Below are 22,256 nucleotides of genomic sequence, written 5' to 3'. Positions count from 1 at the left end.
CGGCATTTGTGATAACGACCGTCATCACACATTATTGCGACCTTTCACAAACAAAAGAGCAAAATGGCGCGCAAGCAAAAGAGAGACGCTGAGTACTCAGCTTCCGTGGCTCAGTCGCTTCAGTCAAAGCGGACGAAGTTAAGCACTTAAAGGTACATATCAGTCGAAGGTGAACACCATGACGGCATGGCTGGCCTTGCACTTCCCGCAGACAATCGACAGTACCACGAAGAAGATGCTCATTCCGCTCCCTAAAGAAGCTATTCTCGTTTTTTTGGGGTATATCTGTAGTCCTACTCACGTGTGTGACCGCGATAACGTGAGTGCACAAGATGCATCAAGTCCTCCCTATTCGGCGTCGTGTATTTGGGGCTATCGCAGTGCTCTTGTGGACGTCTATCGCGCACAGCTTATTGAGTTGTTCCCCCTAATTGACACAGAGCTTCACCGGGTTCTCGAGGGCCACGAGAAGGTATAAATGATCTAAAGAAGCGGGGTCTGATGAAAATCAATGAAGGGAAACATCAACTAAAAGGTTTCGGATTTGAACTCCTGGCTCTGAAACTAATGAAGCTTGAGCCTGTAAAGAAAGGTTAAGCCTGGCCGACGGTGTTATTTGGCAGGTATTTTTTGTTCGCATGTGGAATTTAATGAGCCGGGCGGATTCGATTGATACAATCATGTTGCAACATATAGAGTGGTCTGAGGATTGTCTCATCGTCGAGGAGCAAGGTCATAAAGGAGATCAGACTGGAGCAGAAAAGTTTGGCAAGCATGTATACTCCAACCCATCGCAATGCCCTATTCCCGCGCTCGCTGTACTATTATTTTGCTGTCCTGAACGCGGTAAGGGAGGCAAACAACAGCTTTTCCTCGGAAGTGACTCAAAGGATCGCTTTGGCCGCTTGCTACGTCGTGTAATCAAGTCTTGGAGCGAGGAAGAAGTGTGTATACTGGGCTGTATACCGGAGGACATCGGCACCCACAGTCTGCGCAAAGGCAGTAGCTCGTATGCGCTTGGGCAATCAAGTGGGCCAACCCCCGTCTCGGTCTACTTGCGTATGGGCTAAAGCCTGGGAAAGCTGAAAGACAGATACATTCATTTTGAAGAGTGAACTGATCAGCTATGTGGAAGAATGATAGCAGGGCTGCCATTCGATTCAGAGTGCTTTGGGGCATTGCCTCCACATTTCCCTCCCGAAATGATTTCAAAAATGACAATAGATTACCGAAATGAAATTGTGAGTGGCTACAGTAACTATCCACGCGGTTTACAGTCGGCTCTTCCATTTCTGATAGCGTCACTCATCCACCACGAACGTTATCTTCGAGTCACGCTATCGTCGTCGCATCCGATATTTAAAGCAAGCGTATTTTCCGCAAATTCGCTTCTCGACGACCAGCGTGGTGTGAAGATTCTTGCAATTGGCACGTCACCGGTGAGTGGCCCAAAGGCGACCGGAATTCCCGCACATCTCTCTGTAGCAAAGCAAGTGAAAGAGCTAAGAGATGATGTCGCCACCCTTCATAAAAAAATCGATAGCACTAAGTCCGAAATGGTCGTAAAACTACCAAATCAAGTTGCAGTTCAAGTTGTTTCTGAAATGCGGCAGCATTTTGTGGTTAATGGGGTTGCTCCAATTTGGCTGCGTGATCTGGATACCCGGATGAGCGATTTACGGTCCACAATGGCTACAGAGTTTCGTAACCTTATCAGCGATCTGCAATTGGTTAAGTCTGCTACTACCAGCAACAGTATTGCGAGTGAACACCAATCCGAATGGCGTTCATGGCCGTGGAATGATAATAAGCTTGATCATGCTGTCCCAATAGGCTGGGAGTTTCCAGTACGAGCGAATGTTAAAACTATGCGGAGCCTCTGTTTTTTTTTTGTGATCGTGGCGCCAAGATTCGCCCATACAGACAGCTAAGTAAGCAGTACGATATTATTTCAGCTCATCGAATTAGACACCCACGCGTCAGTATGGTGATGGAGTACCTGGAGCAGCTTGCGAAGGAAACCACCGCACTACCGGCTGAAGTGACTCGAATCTCCGACCTTCAAATCCCCACTGCCTACAAGGTGTTTGATGCTGCCTTCTCAACAATGATGTCAAACCGGTACGCGACAATACCTAAAAGAGCGGAGGAATTATCTTGCGGGACGCTTTACAATCGACTTTGTACCTATCGTAGAGAACAGCAAAAGCGCTAACATGAATAGCTGATTCCGTACCCATAACATCTGACCAATCATAGCATGGAATATAATCGTGATCTGATTCATATCACAAAGGCCGTCATTATATACTTTTCTTTATTGTAATGTCCGAGCATTGGTTACCATTACGCACCCATCACAACTTTTGGAAGGTGAAACTCACAAGTATGGTACCCATCATGATCATGACCGTCATGGTCACTTACATGTAGGTACTTTGAGCTGAACCATAAACTGTGGATCATCTCTAAGCATTTACTGCTGCCGTGTGGTTTACTGGGGCTCCTGCAATTTAGAAAGCTATACGCTCGTGGTGCTGTAGTATGCCCGCTTCGTCCAAAACATTGGTGCCATCGTTGCAGGCCTTAACACCTTGGTTACCAACGTCTTAACTTAGAACGTAGAGTAAACACTAAGGCGTAAGTTACGACTTAAACTGTAAAATAAACGGGAAATGGCTCAGACGCGGCGACCTAATACTTTAATCAAGTCTGTTTGGCGGCAAAAAATATATAAGCTTGGCAAGGTAGCCCGCGACAGGGGAGAAAAAGGCGGTGGTTGGATACACTTTCCCACTATCTGGGGGCCGTACGTTTGGTGGGTGGTGGATATACCCCACCAGTTCAGAATTTGCGGGCTCGAGTGAAGATGCCGGTCAGAACAAGCAAGCGGTCAAAAGCTCAAGCGGAGGCGCTATCAACAATCGACGTGCGAGATGTGGGCTTCGGTCATCTATGGCGTCAGCTCGTACGTGTCGGATGGACGTCAAAGAGGCCAACGCGGCTGTCCAACTTGCCCTCATACTACTCCTCCAACGATGCAAAGGAACCACGCGTCGAGGGTGTGAACATGTTTGTGGATAAGACTTCCGTAGTTATTCTACTACAGTGTATCTGATACATGTTTTGTGCTGTGTACGCGCAGGAGAACACGCGGTAGTACAATATGCGCTTGAACAGGGCACCATCGGCGCTGAAGAGGAAAGTGCAAGCGACACCAAAGAGGGTCAGAGTGCAGAAGATCAGCCAGACGATCCTGCGGTGTGTGAGAGGGTAGCAGCGTCTCAGATTGACACAAGTGTTGCCCTCACAGCAAACACCGTTGATACATCGCTCGGATCCGAGAGCGAGGAAAGTGATTTAGCTGCGGAACGCCCGCTATGCGCCACAAGCCCGCACGTAGAGGACGAGAGAACGAGGTTGTCGCAGATAGACATAAGTATTGCGCTGTCGGCAAATACCAAAGACGATATATTTGGAGGGGAAGACCCGGATGTATCGGCATGCGTCCTTCAAAATGGTGCTGTTGGAGATACCGTCACCGGGGAGGTGGCGCAAACAGACTCGGAGGTAGTTTGTGGCTTGCTACAAGAGGATGTGAACGTCATGAAGGACGAGGACAATGCAGATGAGTACGAGGGCATGGACTCGGAGTCGGATGGCTGTGAATCAGACGACGATGGTGATGTTGTGCTCAGGCAAGTTGACGATGACCTGTCACCCGATGAAGAAGAGGCGCCTCTTATGGATGCAGCGTTTATTGATTGCTTGGGTGGCTCCCTATCTATCGAAGACATGAGCAAAGAAGCACTATGTTCCATGGCATGGACCCCTGTATCCTCCGAGTATGAAACCGACAACAACGCGTTCAAGGGTATGAGGGATCAAGTGGATAGACCAGTGGAAGCGCTCCGTGCTAAGAAGGCCTCACCAGTGGAATTGCTAATTTTTTTCATGCCGACGAGCCTGTGGACATTCATCACGAGCGAAATAAACCGATACAAAAGATCACACCTCGATGAAAAGGCGCGTCAAGAAAGCGCCCGGCTTATTCGTAAAGGGCGCAGCGTACCAGGTCAAACGCTAAGGGATGCTCGCCGCCGCATCCGAGTCGAGCCTGATTACGTACCGCGCGAAGTTCTTTGTGTCATGGGTCTACTTGTAGCTCATATGCTCAGCCCTACCCATCCGTTTTCAGATCACTGGGCTATGCCTGACGACGGCGCGCTTCCTACGGGGCGGTTTGGCAATTTTGTCCCTCGAAATCGCTGTACTTCTATCCTACGGGACCTTCATTTCTGCAATAATGAGACAGCAAACAAGATAGACAAGTTGTGGAAGCTGCGAGCTGTCGTTGACGTTCTTCAAAGGAAATTCCTAACTGCATGGCCGGTGGCTAATATCATTTCATTCGATGAAGGTGTGCTTCCTCCAACGTCCAAGCGCAACGGTACTCGAGCGTTTATGCCAGACAAGCCGCATCGCTATGGCACCAAGATGTTCATGACGTGCGACGCAGTGTCTGCTTACTGCCACAGGTGCGCTTTGTTTATTTAAAAGTTTTGCAAAGTCGTAAGTTGCTTCTTGACTGTCTGACATTTGCATTATCTTGTCAATTACGACTTTAGATTCGAGATATATGTAGGCAAGCGCCAAAACCATGAAAGCGCAAGTCAGGCATTTGGTCACAAGACAGGCGCAGCTGCCGTAATTCGAAATTTGAAGGCTGTGTTAGATGAGAACAACCCCGGATTTCGTATCATTGTTGTAGACAGATTCTACACCTCCGTCGCGCTCGCCGTCCAGCTACTTTCCATGTCGATCTACATGATTGGAGCAATATTGACGTCGAGGCTGGGGTTCGACAAGCACATCGTTGAGCGACGGAAGACACAACCAGCCACAGTAGAGCGCACGTCATGCAAGTTCTCACGGTCTGTTGCGGTGCCCACTATGGCTACATGCCACTGGTGGGACCGCAAACCGGTGCACTACCTGGCCACTGGGGTGTCAATGGCCGAAGATACCATCAAGAGAAACCTGAAGGTGGTGGGGCAGGCGACGTTCAGCTGTTTTAAACTGGTGACCGATTACCAGCGCTGGATGGGCGGAGTTGATGTGCACGACCAACTCCGTCTCCAAACGTTCTCCGTCCAGACTTCTTTTAAGTTCCAAAAGTATTATAAAGGGCTTGTTCTTAGGTCTTTTTAACCTAGCGCTTGACAACGCTTACCTGACACACAAGGAGGCCTGTCGCATTGACGGTGTCGCCTCTATGAAGCGCGTGGACTGGTACAAGATGCTGCACAAGCAGCTCACGCAGCTCACGGACGACGACTTCAAAACAGCAGCGCCCACACCGTCTCCGATTGCGCCCAAGCGTCGCCGCAACACTTCTCACGTCCACAAGCAGCTAAGTGACTGGGTGATCGTTTCGGGCGTTCAGAAGCGGCGCCAGCGCTCCTGCAAGGTGTGCTCTCTGTATCGAGGTGAGCCGAAGAAAAGCTACCACACTACTTACTACTGCGAAGACTGCTCTTAGGGTGATGCAAAGTGCTTCCTCTGTCCCAAGGCACGCAGAGGTACGGATACAACGTGGTTTCAAGTGTGGCACAACGACTTCGAGTGTGGCGCGTCAATTCCGAGTCACCTGGGTAAGCGTGTCGTTCTGCGCCGATCCCCCAAGGCCACTGGAGTACGAAAGAAGACTCGCCGGGAAATCCTGTCTGAGGAGAAAGAAGAGATATAGTGGGTCTTTTGTACCGTCTTAAGCAATGCTAGTGCATTTCGTTGAGTTTCATTTGATTGCTGTGCTGTGTAGCTTCGGTTATAGCTGTGTTTGTGGGTTGTAAGCCCAATCATATAAGATCGGCTAAGTTGTATCTGCGAACTTGTAAGCTAGCGATCCTGAGGTACGTCGTAAGTGTTACGACGTAGACATCCGAAACCTCTTCATAACTTATAGTCCATCTCAATGATCAGCCGAGTGGAAAGGATGGGCTGATACAAACTCCTAGATAATTGTATGCTGTAAGTTACGACGTAAAATAAGGTGGCTCGTGACCCGAATTCGCGGTAATAAAGGGGTTAAGGCAAACTTTAAGTGAGACACACCAGGCCGCCATTGACATCTTGACAAGTCTCTCGTTTCCTTTTACAATGCCCGTAGTCCTCTTTATTCCGCCAAAGATTCTGTCACCAACTTCCGAATGTCCTTGTCATCTTGTAAAAACCGCTTAGACATATCGTCACACTTGCGACCAAGTTTCCCTTTTCCTAATTTTTCTTTCACCAGCCTCTTCGTCATTTTTCGAAGTGCTTTGAAACGGCGAGTCTTGTCCGCTTCCGAGATGTCAGGAGGCAATCCTGTGACCCACTGGCGTTGCTCGCTTAGATGCATCTACTGTGTCTCCAAGACGTTGTCTTTTTGCTCGATTTGGGTAGAAATCCCCCCCCAAATCGCCATGTGTTGTCCTGTTTCTTTCTTTTCCTGGCGGTTCTTCATTTAAAAGAGACACCAAAGTGTCCTGCTTACCATTGTAATTATCTTAAACATCTACTGCAGCAACCTGTCTGTCCGTCACACTAAATTGTCGTGCCTGTCACGCTTTTCCGGACAAATCATTGGATAAAATAATTTAAATATTTCTACTGGCTGACGAGCGCCGCGAAGGTGTCTTCAATCTTACCCCCCTAGTGGAGTGTGTTGTCTGTCTGTAACGTCCGTAACGGGCTAAGGTTAATAATCCTCACGCTAATACGCGCGTTCTACTGGCTGCCGAGCGCAGCGAAGGCGGCCTCGATTGGCTAAAATCGCAATATGTGGTGTACACATTGTATGTGGGCTACATATCGTACTTAAATGCAAACGTTCAAATTTTTATTTTGCCCCCATTTTCGAAACGGAAGCCGCGGAACGCCACGTTACTCAAGGTACGCTGCGTGTATGCATGTTAGTTAGCATTAGTAGCTAGCAAGACACACATACACAGATGGTCCGAGGTTCCTGGGGCTGCTTAGGGGGTAGCTTATAACTTGCGGGATTTTATCCTGCAAGTAGGTAGCCGTGCTATGGGGATTTAGCTCCAGAGCCCTTTGGGTTCTTGGGGCTTTATCCCACCGCCCACTCTGCGCGAGAGCACATTTGGCACCTGGTCCATTGACCGCAAACCCGACAGCGAACCAGTTGAGCCGGTCGTTAATGGTTATTGATGGGCACGCACATTGCGTGCGTGCAGTTGGTTAGGAGGGGTACCGTAACCGGCCTCTTTTAACCGACAGATGGGATGGGGGCTGTAATAGCCTATCAATAACCAGCCTTTGCAATTAACGGCCGCCTTTTGGCAAAAGGATATCGCACCTCAAGCTTCAGTACTATCCGGGGGCCCAACCCTGAAGATTCGACTGCACAATTTGCAAACTAAAACCGCTCCGGGCCTCACGGCCCGTGACTGTGGGATAAGTGATCGGAGATAACCTTGATGGGGGCAAGCAATCCCGGGTAGTACGCATATCCCCACACACTACTCTATGAAAACCTACTGCTACGTGCGGTGTTCTTAGACATTGTCTAACGCGTCACGTTTTCGTGTTCGCAGAGCTATGGTTCGGAGTAAGCGAAAGAGGACGCGCGAGGAGCTCGAGGAGGCCCTGCGCGAGAACGAACGCATTAACGCGACACCTACGCAAGAGGAGAAGGAAGCACGGAAACGACGTTTGAACAAGCGCAGGAGGAAGCGCTGCGACTTAAACAAAGTGCTTCAAGCCCTCAGTGTGAACCAAGAAGTTTCGGAGACGATGGAAGTGACGGAAGGTCAAGCTGGCCGTTCTGAAGAGCGGGAGGAAAAGGCGGAAGAGTCCGATCCTGTGATATTTCAGCGCCGGTTCGCGGCTCAAATGGAGGCGGCGTATCAAGACGGAGCCACTGGGGTAGCTTTATTTACGGTCCCTGTCACACCACAAGCTACAGTTCAAGAAGCGGTTCCGGTGTCGGCAGCGAAACGAGCTCGCGAAAGACGAGCTAACAGGACATTGTCTCAGGCAGATCGTGACCGGACACGCGACGCACAAAGAGCTCGCACGAGACGAGCGAATATGTCACTCTCTCAACGTAATATCGCCCGACAGAAGGGTGCAGAGCGCCAACGTGTCCGTCGAGCTCGGCTACGCGAGGAACAGCTCCAGGAACTACGGGAGCAGGACCGAGCTTACCATGAAGAAAGACGTGCGGAGTTGCCTTCACAGGATCGTGAAGTGGAACGTGAGCTAAATCGCCAGCAGCATACGGATCGACGAGCGCGACAGACAGCGGAAGAGCACCAGCAAGAGCTCGAGCGGGTGCGCACTCGACGCCAATGCGTCCGTCATGGCCACGCTCTTATTTCCCTCGCAGACTTCGACGCGTCCATGATAACGGGTGACCACGTGGTTAACGGGCGACACAAGCTCCCGGCTACAACCGTTTGTCCGGTCTGCAATGCTTGGAAGTGGCCAGGCGAGTCTACGATATCATGCTGTCTGGCAGGCAGGGTAAAGCTGCCTCCACTGCACCCCGCGCCACCAAAACTTCTTCAGCTGTACGGAGATCCCGAGTTCCGCCGTCAAATTCGTGCCTACAATCAAGCCTTCGCGTTTACGTCGATTGGTGCTTCGTGCTCAAACCGATCGTTTCAAAATGTGCATCAAGACGAGAGCGTTGCGGGTACACACGGGGTGTACACATATCGCATTCAAGGGGCTATGGGGCACTACCTAGGATCTCTCCTCCCCCACATAGACCGTCGGACAGGCGCGCGAGTAGCACCCAAGTTTGCGCAGATCTACATTGTGGATCCAGACATGCAACGCCGCGCGGAGCGACGTCTTGGTATATTCGCGGATCTGGATCGTGTTGCACTACTAGACATCGAGAAAATGATGGCAGAGCACAACCCATTAGCGCAACGGTTCCTCCACTTTGGGCAGCAAGTGCGTCAACACAACACGGAGACTCCAGTAGATTTGGTCTTCCGTCTGCATGATAACTCCTCGCGACCGAGGACGCATAACCGCCCCACTGTGTCTGAAGTGGCTGCGACTCTCATTGAGGATGGCAACCTGGCTCAGCCTCGGGATTTTCTGCTCTTTACACGCGATCAAAGGCTGCTACGTTTGTATGAGACTCACGCCGATTACGATCCACTCCAATACCCGCTTCTCCTTCCATATGGAGAGAAGGGCTGGACCTACACAGACGAGTTCGCGAATGGTGCTGAGTATCGAAACAAGAAGGCGATGTCGCTTCGTGAACACGTCGCGTTCCGCCTTCATCAGAAAGTGGATGACCAGTCCGCTCTCCACCAAGGCGGGCGTCTATTTCAACAGTGGTGTGTAGATCAGCGTGCAAAATGTGAGCAAGTACAGCTTCGCTGGGTGGCCGACAATCAGAAAACACTTCGCGCCGATCAATACAGGGGTGTTCAAGACGCTTTGCTCAACGAAGATACTTTGGCTCTGGCGGAAGGAGAAGTGCTGCTGTCGGAATACGACCGGGTCCAGAACAGATTGGTGCACCCGGACCAGGACGGAGGCAACAGAGGACGACCTACCCACTTTCTTAATCAGGTTGGCAAGCGTATCATACTACCGGCTTCGCACCTGGGTAGCCCGCGGTCCATGTACAAGTCGTATCAAGATTCGATGGCAATTGTTCGGGAGTATGGACGGCCCGACGTCTTCTTGACGGAAACGTGCAACCCTAAGTGGGACGAGATTCTTGAAGCGATACCTTCCGATATTCAGACAGCTCAAGATCGACCAGACATCGTGGCTCGCGTGTGGCAGCAGAAACTGCAAGCGACGCTTGACGATTTAAACCAAGGCGTTCTGGGGCGAGTGCGCGCGCGGATTTACGTTGTCGAGTTTCAAAAACGAGGGCTCCCCCACGCTCACGTATTGATTATTCTGGCTGACGAAGACAAACCTCGAACGCGCGAGATCGTAGACAAGATGGTATGCGCTGAGATCCCAGATAAGGATACAAACCCTCAGCTGTATGATACGGTCATGGCATGCATGCTCCATGGTCCATGTGGGCCTGCAAACCCTTCCTGCGCGTGTATGAAGGACGGCAAGTGCACCAAAGGATATCCGAAGCCCTTAGCAGAAGTTACACAAGCCAATGCCAACGGATATCCAGTGTACAGACGACGTCGACGGCAAGAAGGTGTTCTAAAGTTCAAAGGCAGAGAATACGACAATGCTACGATCAACCAGTGGGTTGTACCGTACAACCCGTACTTATCCCAGAAGTACAACTGCCACATCAATGTGGAAGTGTGCACGGATATTACTGCGGTTAAATACCTGTACAAGTATGTGTACAAAGGACCCGACATGGCTATACTCACTGTGGAAGAAGTCCGAGGAGGGCAGCAAAGTGCGCGTCGAGAACCAAATGAGATTCTACGTTTCTTGAGCGCCCGTTACATTTCTCCGGTGGAAGCTTGCATGCGCCTGCTCGATTTCACGATTCAGGGGAAAACCCATGCGGTGACACAGCTGACGGTTCATCTCGAGTCAGGGCAGACGGTTTGCTTCCGCGAAACGGAAAACCCGGAGGCGGTTTTGGAACGTGGTAGTCACACGATGCTGACCAGATTCTTTGAGTTGTGTGCGAGTGAAGAACCTCAGAATCATATTGCCAGAACGATGTTGTATCAGGACATCCCTAAAGAGTTCTGCTGGAAAGCGCCGGAGAAAGGGCAACCGAAAAGGTGGGTTCGCAGGAAACAGTATCAAGCTGCGGTTGGTCGCATGATTCATGTGTCTCCTCGAGACATGGAGCGGTTCTATCTTCGGCTACTGCTCTGTCAGCGTAGAGGTCCAACATCGTTTGAAGACTTGAGAACGGTTAACGGGATTGTCTGCCCCACATTCCAAATTGCGGCGCGGGAAGCTGGCTACTTGGAGAATGATAACGAGTGGGTTTCGTGTTTGAGGGAGGCAGCTGAGTTCCAAATGCCGTATCAGCTACGCCAGCTCTTCGTCATCATTCTGGTGTATTCAGCTCCAGCAAATGTTGGTGTTCTATGGGATCGGTTTTTCGCGGATCTTTCCCAAGACTTCGCACGCAAACATCAGGCTTTGATGGACCCCTTTAAGTCGGCGTTGATCGAATTTGAAACGCTGATGAGCATTCAAGAACTACTTCAAGCGAGTGGGTATGCGGTAGCTGACTTCGACGAGCTTCCTCAGTTGGGGTCGTTCCCAACATTGATTCGTGAAGCGCTTCGCCAAAACGGATTACTACGACGTGAGCTGACTGGATACGACGCGTCATCTTTGGAGGCAATTGTAAGCACAGAAGATCAGCTAAACGAAAGTCAGCGGGTGGCTTACGACCAGATTATTGAAGCGGTTGAATGCCCGGATGAAGGCAAGAAGTTTTTTTTTGTCGATGGCCCGGGTGGTACTGGAAAATCTACACTGCTTCGAAACATACTGGCCAAAGTCAGACTCTCGGGGAAAATCGCCATCGCTGTGGCGTCTAGCGGTATTGCCTCGCTCTTGCTCATGGGTGGTAGGACAGCTCATTCTACATTCAAGATCCCTTTGAAATTGAACGAGAGCTCGACGTGCGGTATCAGGAAGAACTCCCATATTCAGGAGTTGATTAAGCATGCAAGTTTAATTATTTGGGACGAAGCACCTATGGCCCATCGCCACGCATTCGAGGCAGTAGACCGAACACTGCGGGACATACTTGACAACGATACCGAGCCTTTTGGGGGGAAAGTGTTTGTACTTTCGGGAGATTTCCGCCAGATTCTCCCGGTCGTTAAGAATGGAACACCCGTCGAGACAATTGACGCTTGCCTCAAGTCGTCTAGGCTGTGGCCCCAATTCCAGACGTTCCGTCTTACGGAAAACATGCGAGTGCGCACAGCTGATACTGCAGACACTGCTAAGGAAATGGCTGCGTTCTCCGAGTTCCTGCTGCAAGTCGGGGAGGGAAGGCATGATGTAAACCCTTCCCTAGGAAACGATTACATGAAGATCCCGCGCGATATGCTGATTGAGAATCCACCTGTGCCTGAGGATGAGGACCAGGAAATTCGTCCGGGCGTTATTCCAAGAGGCATGGATCGGATCATCGACGAGATGTATGGCGAGATTAATAACCCCGAGGTTGCTACCGACGAGTATTTCGCTAACCGAACGATCCTCACGACCACGAACGCAATCGTGCACCGCATCAATGAAGCGGTGACCGATCGATTAACTGGACAGGCGCGGGAATACATGTCTTCCGATTCTGTACAAGACGACGGTGATGGCAATTTCTTCGAGCAGGAGGTACTCCACTCGATGAATATCAGTGGAATGCCGCCCCACAAGCTGACCCTCAAGGTAGGAATGCCTATCATGATGATGCGGAACCTGAATCCAGATCTAGGGCTGTGCAACGGAACACGGCTTCGAATTGTGGCCCTCAAGCCACATGTCATCCACGCCACAATCATGACCGGTGAGCGACAAGGGCAACATGTGTTGATTCCCCGCATTGTTTTCATCAGTGACGGAGACATTCGGAGCTTTCCGTTTCATTTGAGACGCAAGCAGTTTCCTGTCCAACCGGCCTTTGCGATGACGATTAACAAGGCGCAAGGACAAACGGTGCAGCACTTGGGGCTGTATCTTGCTACGCCTTGCTTCTCCCACGGGCAGCTGTACGTTGCGATGTCGCGAGTTACTTCAAGATCAAGATTCAAGGCGCTGGTCGAGTACCCAAAGCTGGAGGAGGAGGATGGGGTCTACGCCCAGAATATTGTCTACAGACAGATCTTTGGTTCGGAGTAGGAATGTTCAATTTCAAATGCATTTAATACATAACGTTTACATAAAACATGTTTAAGCGCAGCGAAGGCGTGAGCCCATTTCCCCTGGGACTACAGCCTGCCACCTCCGCCGCGTAGCGGCGGCGAACGGCTAGTCTTAAACATCTACTGCAGCAACCTGTCTGTCCGTCACACTAAATTGTCGTGCCTGTCACGCTTTTCCGGACAAATCATTGGATAAAATAATTTAAATATTTCTACTGGCTGACGAGCGCCGCGAAGGTGTCTTCAATTGGTTAAAACTAGATGGTGTAGTTGACATCAATAAATGCATGTGTTTCCCAGTTTACATATGGGGATTTGCACAAGGCTATACATTATCCGAAGGCGGCATCGTTTAAATATTATATACTTTTTCATAATGCAAGTTGTTATTGATATTTGAATACTACAGTAAACGGAGGGCAGGGTGCTTAGCGTACACGTAAGCATGCGTGTTTCCGAGGACATGGTTTAAGTATACTAAATACTCTGTACTCAGTAGGATCTGCGTGTTACACTGAATAAAATGATAATTTCAATATATTTACTGTAAAAATATTAGCATTAATAAGTTATCTGAGTGGGTTTCTGGTATTGCTAAATCGTACATGTTACATGTACAGCAGTAGCCGGTCGTGTAGACTGGCCGTAAGAACAAAACTGTGCTTATAAACGTTGTCACTTGATCCACAAAGATAGATAGTGTTAGATTGACGTGTGAACAAAAATAAGTTATATGTGCTGATGACAATTACTACTGTAAGCGAATTGAACTTGACCATTGTTTCCTAAGCGGTTTTTTAGACAATAAAATTCTGATACTTCTTAATAGGTAGACGCGTTGCCGACAAGGGCGTAGAATAAGGTTTTATATGCAGCGGTAAGATAACAGTGAGAGGTGTCAATTATGGTTATTATAAGTAGGCCCGTAAAGAAACGTTAATCAACTTAGAGCCTGGAATCATCAATTAAGTATCAAATAAAAATACCGCCGTCAACAACAACAACAGCAAGGCGTCTTGCGTTTTATATATCAAAGGCTATAACCATAACAGGCACAGATTAAAGTGTCTAATGACTAATTCTGAATCAGCACAAAATGAACACACTTCAAGGCATAAAAAAATGCTACAGCTTGAATATTTTTATTAAATATTCAAACTGTAGCACTTTTAATTTTCTTTCAAAGTAGCGAGTTTGGTTTGCGAAGTGGTTAATAGTCAGTTTATTACAAGCTTAACCAGGCAGTACAAGCGGGTATTTGATGCAAGCTGGACAGATATTCTTTGCATTGATGCAATCTAGGTCCTTAGAAACGGCCCGTGAAATCGAGCACGACGCTAAACTAAATATATTATTTAGCGATTTTAGACTGAAGTGCAGGTGCTTCTGGGTGGAAGATTAAGGTACAGTGATAGCCAACAACAATAAAGAGATTTTGCCAAGATCACTAGCGTAATCGTTTATGAGCATGGTAAGTATGATGCTAGGGGCTCAGTCTTTTGTACCGGTAGAAATATTTACACGGCTTACTGGGAGCTCAGCATTTTGTAGTAAATGAAACGCAGATTTATGAAATTAAAGAAGTCGATTTAGGAATATATGGGACTCAGAGGATTTGGACTGATTATCTCGCCGAAGCGAAGCGAAGGCGGGAAGGCAAAAATCTGGAGTAAAACCGAAATTACCGCCGCGTAGCGGCGGCGCTCGGCTAGTAGACAATCAAAGCAGCCAGTGCACTAGCACGCTTCTCCTTTTCCTTGTTGATCAAGACAACCAGCTCCATTACTTGACTGTGTTGCTCCATCGCAGTGGCCTCATCCACATCTTTGATGGCCTTTATGCAGTCAAGACCGTCATCAATAGCCGTCTCGTTCATCGAAATCTGAATGTTCAGATGGTTATACGCTTCTGTTAAGTGCCGCATCTTGGAGTCTTCATCGACTCGGGCTTGAACGGCGCCTGCCAGGATTCGATTGGCTTCTTCATAAATATCCTTACAAGTTGGTTGCTTCTCAACAGATTTTTCTTTACATCCATTGACAATTTCGCCCTACTTCGTCTCTGACAAAGGCATCGCCATGTCGTGTAATTCTTCAGCGCCACTTCCAATCATTTTTTCGCGCTTGGTGTGAGTATCGTTGCGCTTGTTGTCATTTTTGTCATTCGAAACTGTTCCATTACTCATGGAAGTTGCACCTTTGACAATTGATACGTGTAAAGTATCTCGGGGGTCAAGTGGATCAGCGCCGTGGCAACAAGGATAGGGGTCAACTTGTATCTGTAGCTTCTCAACTTTGGCTTAGAGTTTCAGCACATTATTTATTTAAAGTAATGCCCAGCTTGGCAGTGTTTCTTCGCATGGCTCTGAGGCTTCATCAGATTTAAGTCGGAGCATTGTAGTTCTACAGGAATTTCAGCTATTGCATGCGGTGCATGCACAGCGTCTTCCTTTTCTGGCTTTGTCTCCTTTGTCTCGGTTTGTCTTGTATATCTTTTTGGCATCTTGCGGGTGGGACGAGTGTGGGCGTGTTTGGACTATGGTGGCTCACGTTTGGTACTTGATCGCTTTTATTTGTGCGCGTTTGAGAGAGAGCACATGAAGATTGGTGCGAAGTACGTTCTGCGGCCTTAATCTCTGGAATTTTCTGAGACAGCGACGTCTTTGCCGCTAGTTCAGTTGATGATGTAGCCTTTGTAGCGTTGTGTTTGGCTTGATCACGAGACCCAGTGGGTTCATTTGCTTCTTGAACATCACTCTTAGCTTTTGGTAGTAAAGACTGTGGCCGTGTCTCCTGTGTGTGCAGCTCTTTAGCGCTGACGGACGCTGTCCTATTCAAAACTCGCTGGTTTGCGAATTGATGGCGATATAATCGCTCTTTGAGCGGCTTGAACCGCAGCGATAGCACTGAAGGCTGTCGATGATGAAGCCAGCGACCAAGTTCATGCTCGTAATCGTCCATTGTTTCACCTGAGAATAACGGCATGGGGATCTTGGCTAACTTGCCATTTGTGCGTCGATTCTGCTTTGGTCCTTTCATTTGTTGCATATACTCGTTGATAGAGACACTAGACGTCGTATAGGTGTCGAATTTTCTGTCACTATCTCCGTTCGACTTCGTGGTTGCATTGCTTTATCACTTGGAGGCTTGGGTACAGGCGAACAAGCCTTCAGCGAACAGTAAGAACGTGGAGGCATTTGGCACGAGTTTAGGATTTCATCTCGTCCGTCGATTGGTCTAGTGTTCGAGTATGAGTGCGGAACATGCGTCGTGTCCTCTTCATCTAGATGGCTCGAGCTAGTCGATTGTCGTTCTCTTCTCGCTTTAATACGAGGAGCAGGAGGTCTCTCTCTCCTTGCACTTCTGTCGCTGTCCATAGATCGGTTACGTCTTAACCGTTTGCCGCTTTGTGAGGCAGAGCGTTGGTAGAAAGCCTCGTATTCCTCGTCAATACTGCGCTTTGGCACCCACTGAGGCGCCACTCTCTCTGTTGTCGACGGGTTCAATGTGTTGAAGGCGAAGGCGAGCCACAGTTTACGTTCGTGCTTCGGATCTCTTTGTACTGACTCGAGATGAATGTGTTTCTTCATCAGCCATTGCTCGAACTTGTAGCTGTACTGCTGCTGAGACTCTCCGGGGTACAGAGGAATGGGGATCGCCTTGGTCGGCGAGGGAGTGAGGTGGGAGACGCTCGAGCGCTCGAGTCGTTCTCGCCGAAAGGCCTCCACGGACAAAACACGCTTGGACAGCACACCGGAAGTCGTGGCTTGTGCTGCAGAGCGCAGGCACGCCAATTGGGAGAGATCAACAATTTTACGTGTGTTCCCCTTTGCAACTTACTGTACTATTGTAACGCAAAAATGTACTTGCATTTTTACAGTACCGGTATGCTATTACAAGTACAGTACATTGTTTTGTTGATCGAGACCACGGCCTGTACATGTACATTGTGTACTGGTAGTTGTCTGAAGCCACTTCGACAACGGTACGTACCCGTTCAAAAGTGAACTTATCATGTTGTTGATACCAACCGACACTTGCGTTCTGCCAGTAGCTTTTTAACCAGTTTTTGGATCTCGTCGTCATCTTGCAAAAAGCTAACCAGAAGCTGTTGCTGCTCTTCTTCAAGCGCCACCTTTTCTGCTTGAAGAGACTTCAAGTGCCGAACTGAGTCAGATTCTATATGAGAAGCTTTCACCGCCTGAAATTCATCATTTAATTGCGCTTCCAGCTTCTTCATCTTGGCGTCTTTTTCTTCAATCTGCGAAGAAATTGCAGCCCATTTTTCGTGCTTTACCGTGCTGCATGTTGAAGCAATAGCATCTTTGTCCAGCATAGACTGCAGCTGTTCGTGCCGTTCTGACCAGCAATAGACGATTAAGACAGCCAGCGCAGAAGCCCGTTTTTCCTTTTCCTGATTAACTGAGACGACGAGCTCCATAATCTGACTGTGGTGCTCTGCAGCACTCGCTTCATCGACTTGTTTGAGTGTCTTCACGTAGACAAGGGCGTCGTCGATAGCTGTCTGATTCGCCATAATCTGCATGTTGATATAGTCGTATTCCGCCATAAGTTTCCGCTTCTCAGGATCATCCTTTACGCTACCATCAGCAACACTAGGAACGAGGATCCGTTGCTCAACACCAGTTGTATTCTCCGTCTCTGCTGTGTGTTCACCACTCACGAGCGCCTCATTTTTAATATCAACTGAAAATGTTTTTGCTAACGCCGCTGATCCCATTTTTGCAGGTATCGTGCTCAGCTTAAGTGCCTCCAAAGTGTCCGCGTCTTTATCTTCTGACTCTCCGCAGCTAGAACAAGGTTTCACAGAAATCTTGCGGAGTGTCTTGACTTCTTCTTGTAGTTGCTCAACCTGGTTTTGAAGATCGTGGACTTGCTTGATAAGCTGCGCCGCCCAAACAGGGGGCGGCTCACAATATATCTTTTCATGTTCATCATTTAACGGTGATATCGGGGAGATAGTAGTCTTTGCAGGACGACTAGTAATACAGCTCTTTCCGGGTTTCGTGTTGTGAGAACGGATCTCGATCTTTGTCTCAAACTGCAATTCGATCGGCTGAATTTCATGATGCCAATACGTTTCCAATGGACGTTGGACGTCGGCTTTTGGAAACTTCAACGCTTCCTGTGCACTCACTGGCACTTTGATACGGGTAGCTAATTTTTTCTGGGTTTGCTTAGGGGAAACCTCCCCCTCTTCCAACGAGTCTTTATGATGTCTTTTCTTTTGCCTTACATCACTTTGACAAGATATTGCCGACTCATATCGAGACGAACTTTCGTCTTCTTCTTTGACAACATGATGCAACTCATTGTCGCGTGACTTTGTCGGATTAGCGCGGGTTGTGTTTCCCCACTCACTACGTCGCTCTAGACTTTGTGAAGAGGACTTCTCTCGGTCATTACTTGGGGATTCGCTATAGCGAAGTCGCTTGTTCGAATTGTCAGAGGATGATTCATAGAATGGTTCAAGTTCCTTCGCATCACGCTTCAGAGAAACTACCTTGCTCCCGACCACCATATTACCGCATGTATCCGCTCGTATATGGGCAAAGGAGAACCAAAACCCACGCTCTCGACTAGGGTCACCACGCAGCGACGCGAAAGTCTCATGTTTAGTCAGAAGCCACCGTTCGAACTTTCGTGTGTATTGTAGCAAGGTTTCTCCATCGAGTAACGGCACTGGAATCGCCTTGGACGCCTGGACCCTTCCTGCAGGCTTTTTGGTCCATCGGTCAAACATTTCGCGCCGCAGCTCGCTCACAGTGGTAAGGCGCTTAGCTAAGAGGTCGCGATTGGGCTCATGTACCCGTGGACGGGGCGGGGGGCGCGGGGAGCGATGCCTTGGCTGGTGGTGCATCATTGTTTTTTTTTTTTCGTACAGTAAATGACCTTTTTTATTTTTGAGAAAGTGGCACAGAAATTAAAATACAAAACTCCATAAATCTGAGAGTGAAACTCCCAATTTCAAAGTTTCAGAGTTACTCCTACTGCAGTAAAAAAAATAATCACGCAACAAGTTCTATACGGAGGTTCCTATGTCTCTTCACGAAGCGTTCCATCACTTGTCTTCGTTCCTCTTCAAGACGGCTCTAGTTTTTCTCCCTTCTCCAACCTTTCAGACATGCTCCTCGACTTTTCCAAACGTAGCGTTCTTCCCGCCCCAGTGGCTGAAGAAGGCAGCGAATTCACCAAGCGAGTCTGGTCGTCAAGCTGTACCTTCACTTTATCCAACTCGTTCTTGTTTCTCTCGATCTCTGAAGCTATCTCCGCCAACTTTTCGTGCATAGCCCTGTTGCTCCGAGTAGCTCGCGTTGGTTCTTCCTGTAAGAGTGACACTACTGTAGCGCTTGCTTTCTCGCAATAAACTCCGCGACGATCAATTGGGCGAGAGCGGACGCACGCTTCTCTTTCTCCTGGTTGATTGACGCAGCGAGTTCCAAGACTTGTCTTTGGTATTCCTCAGTCTTCAAGTCGTCGATCTCAACGATCGTTTTGATATGGGCCAGCGCGTCTAACTGCAGTCTCATTCGTCGTAATCTGGCTGCTCAAGTGGTTGGAAGCGTCGGTCAATTGCTGTTTCTCTTCATAATTAGGTCTAGGCTCGTTTAAAGTATCAGTTGCGGTCATCGAGTTGCCATCCTTTGCACTCTCTGCTGGCTCAGGAATGTCCTGTCGGAGTTGCAATACATGATCCTCAAGTTCCAAGATGCGGTTGATGAGTAAAACTGTCCAACGCAATAGAGACGTTCGCCTTCTAAGCTGCCAGATTCGAAATGACCATTGCTACATGTAGTACTTGTAGCGGGATTCTCGTCACCAAGGATCTGTTTGCTTGATAAATTCGAGCTGGAATCTGACAGCGGTACTAGCACTCTGCTGCAGCAAGGGACGGGTTTGATTTAGCCTACTTCCCGCAGTTTCACCTGGGGTGAGAACGCGCTGGGCCAGCAACGATCGTGGCGAAATCGGCTTAGTAAATGACGGCCTGTCCGCTTGTGCCTCTCGCGGCACCATTTCATTTGCGCGTTGAGTCGTTTCCGAGCTCTCATGATTGTTTGTCAGCCCTGTTGAGCTTGCTCGTTTGGTTTCAACTGCAGACTGTGGTCGATCACCATCGTGTGCAAGGAATCTTTTACTCAAAGCCTGGTGCCACCTTTGTCCTTTCACAGTGTCAATTGTTCGTACTCTCAAGTAAGCGAGGGTGAGCCAGAAGTCACGCTCTCGAGCTGGATCACTTTGTAGCGTTATAAAGCTTTCGTGTCTCTCAGCTAACCATTGCTCGAATTTGTGCGCGTATTGATTGAAAGTCTCGCCATGATACAACGGCACTGGAATCGCCACGAAATGCTGGATGACGGCAGCCGCATTGCCCCAACGCGGGCATATTTCTTGCCGCAGTTCGCCCACAGTCACTATGCGTTTAGTCAGCATCCGGTGTCGGATACTGCCGACTTCAGTGCTCGGTTTGCTTGAAGAAGTATTATATAATAAGTATTTAAAACAGGTAAAGTGAAGGACACATTTTCAAAAAGCGAAAAAAAATTGCATTTAATGTGCTTTCGATGATGGACTGGTTTTTAATGAAAGATGGTTATCCTGTGTCGTATCCTGTGTACTTCGAAGTAATATCCTGAGTAAAATTCTTAATCCTGTTTTGAAGTAATATCCTGAGTAAAATTCTTAATCCTGTTTTCGACAGGATAACGGCAAGATATCATGGCGATCTGCCTACAGGATACTTTGAATCAGGTTCTTCACATCCGCACTTCCAGCTCGTAGCGAAGATGGGGTCCAAGCACTCGCGCCTCTCTCACCAGCATTCACCCGACGGCAAGACTCGTCCAGATGCATCCAAACCCCATGACAAACGGGAGCCGGAAGCGGAAATCTCGGAGGAGGCCCGTGCCGAGTTTACCGTAGATGATATCTACAGTCCAGAGAACACTCGCCGTGCACTGATACTTCGGAGCAGCGACCATGACCGCTTCTGTAAGTACCGTAACTACTTCAAAAACCACCACATGTCATTAGCCCGAGAGGTGGGTCGCAAGACGAGCAAGAGCAAAGCGGAACTACTACGTTGGGTCGAGGACGCCGTGGGTCCCTTAGAGAGCGGTAGTATGTTCACCAAAGACGAGATACTCGAGATCGCCATGGTCTCAGTCGCTCTGACCGAGTACGGCGAGTCCTCACTGGCTAAAATGTACAACCGAGGCGAGCTGGACGCTCTGCCCAATATCCCCTTACACACGCATAACCTGCGTATGCCGGCTAAGCAGCAAGCCTGTCGTGACGGCTCGGACGCTGTAAACAAAGACAAACTGGAGGCCGCACACTATATCGGACTGGAAGTGATGCTCCGGCTTAACGAGCGCCTGCCGGTGGAGCAGCGTATGGGCGAGGAGCTGCGAGAAATCCTCAACCACCCGAGCAATCTGCGCCTTATGCTGGCAACTAGCAACCAAATACTGCATAAGAAAGTAGACGCGTTGCTTATCAACGCCAAGAGTGCGTCTCTGTCCGACGTAGAAAGCAAACCGCAACGCAAAATCTCCGCCAAAGAGTACGATCGACTGGTCCAAATTGCCAAACACGCCCAGGACCAGGGCTTCCAAGACGCCATGATCGCAGCCAATGGCCACTATTTATACAGGAGCTTACGAGAACAGTTTAACTGCTTGGATATTGGCGCCCGCCCGCCCTTGTGGGATGTCGAAAAGGACAAAAATGAGCTCCGACGTCCTCCTCGATCCAGATATCGCTCTCCGTCGCCTGTGCCACATCAGCTCCGAACTCCTCCGTCACCTGAGAAAAAGCGAGATCCGGAGCGTCGAATGGTGCAGAACTCGTCGTCTTCTCCTCGTGCAAGTGAGAAGAAGCATCGCAACCCTTTCTCTCGCTTAGCATCCAAGATATTCCACTCGCACAGCAAGAAGAAGCACGCAGCTGCCGCCCGATCCGCCTCAACCGTGCCGTTGCAGTCTGACAATACCGGGAACTCGAACACTAAACCCGCGAAACCAAAGATCCCAGTAAACCGACCTAAAAGTGGGGAAAAGAAGAATCCGTTGGCGACAAAGAAGAACCCAAAGCGCCAACCTGGAAAAACTAACAAGTCGGGGACACGTCAACCTCGAGCGACGGCGAAGAAAGCAGCGAAGACACCCGTCCGTCACTCGAACCAAGACTCTGCTTCAGACGATGCCTGGTCATCCGACAGCGACTATGTGGATTCGGACCAAGACGACAACGACGGGCGAGAACTTCACGTCGGTCCGCGTGGAGGCAAGTACTACGTCAACGAAGCTGGCAAAAAAGTGTACGTCAAGTAGCATTTCGACGGTTGCAAACTGTAAATATTGTACTTTGA

General features: G+C 49.1%; 4 protein-coding genes across 4 annotated transcripts; 3 read left to right on the top strand and 1 right to left on the bottom strand.

Annotated features, from left to right (window-relative positions):
- Positions 1-178: 178 nt before the first annotated feature.
- PITG_04899 (uncharacterized protein) lies at positions 179-1,070 on the top strand (the record flags this gene model as incomplete). Its single annotated transcript, XM_002905555.1, has 2 exons — positions 179-472; positions 867-1,070. 2 exons carry the CDS (start codon positions 179-181, stop codon positions 1,068-1,070), a joined length of 498 nt encoding a protein of 165 aa, XP_002905601.1.
- A 6,532-nt stretch (positions 1,071-7,602) lies between these two features.
- On the top strand, positions 7,603-12,840 carry PITG_22750 (helitron helicase-like protein; the record flags this gene model as incomplete). The annotated part of the gene is made up of 1 exon (XM_002905554.1): positions 7,603-12,840. One exon carries the CDS (start codon positions 7,603-7,605, stop codon positions 12,838-12,840), a length of 5,238 nt encoding a protein of 1,745 aa, XP_002905600.1.
- Positions 12,841-14,571: 1,731 nt separating this feature from the next.
- On the bottom strand, positions 14,572-18,196 carry PITG_04896 (uncharacterized protein; the record flags this gene model as incomplete). Its single annotated transcript, XM_002905553.1, has 6 exons — positions 14,572-14,822; positions 15,481-15,992; positions 16,334-16,634; positions 16,894-17,015; positions 17,227-17,862; positions 18,120-18,196. The coding sequence occupies 6 exons, from the start codon at positions 18,194-18,196 to the stop codon at positions 14,572-14,574; spliced, it is 1,899 nt and encodes a 632-aa protein (XP_002905599.1).
- A 2,438-nt stretch (positions 18,197-20,634) lies between these two features.
- Positions 20,635-22,218, top strand: PITG_04895 (uncharacterized protein; the record flags this gene model as incomplete). The annotated part of the gene is made up of 2 exons (XM_002905552.1): positions 20,635-21,860; positions 22,107-22,218. The coding sequence occupies 2 exons, from the start codon at positions 20,671-20,673 to the stop codon at positions 22,216-22,218; spliced, it is 1,302 nt and encodes a 433-aa protein (XP_002905598.1).
- Positions 22,219-22,256: the final 38 nt, after the last annotated feature.

This window comes from Phytophthora infestans, genomic scaffold, assembly GCF_000142945.1.
Source record: "Phytophthora infestans T30-4 supercont1.6 genomic scaffold, whole genome shotgun sequence".
Classification (NCBI taxonomy): domain Eukaryota; phylum Oomycota; class Peronosporomycetes; order Peronosporales; family Peronosporaceae; genus Phytophthora; species Phytophthora infestans.
This window is presented reverse-complemented; position numbering and strand designations above follow the sequence as displayed.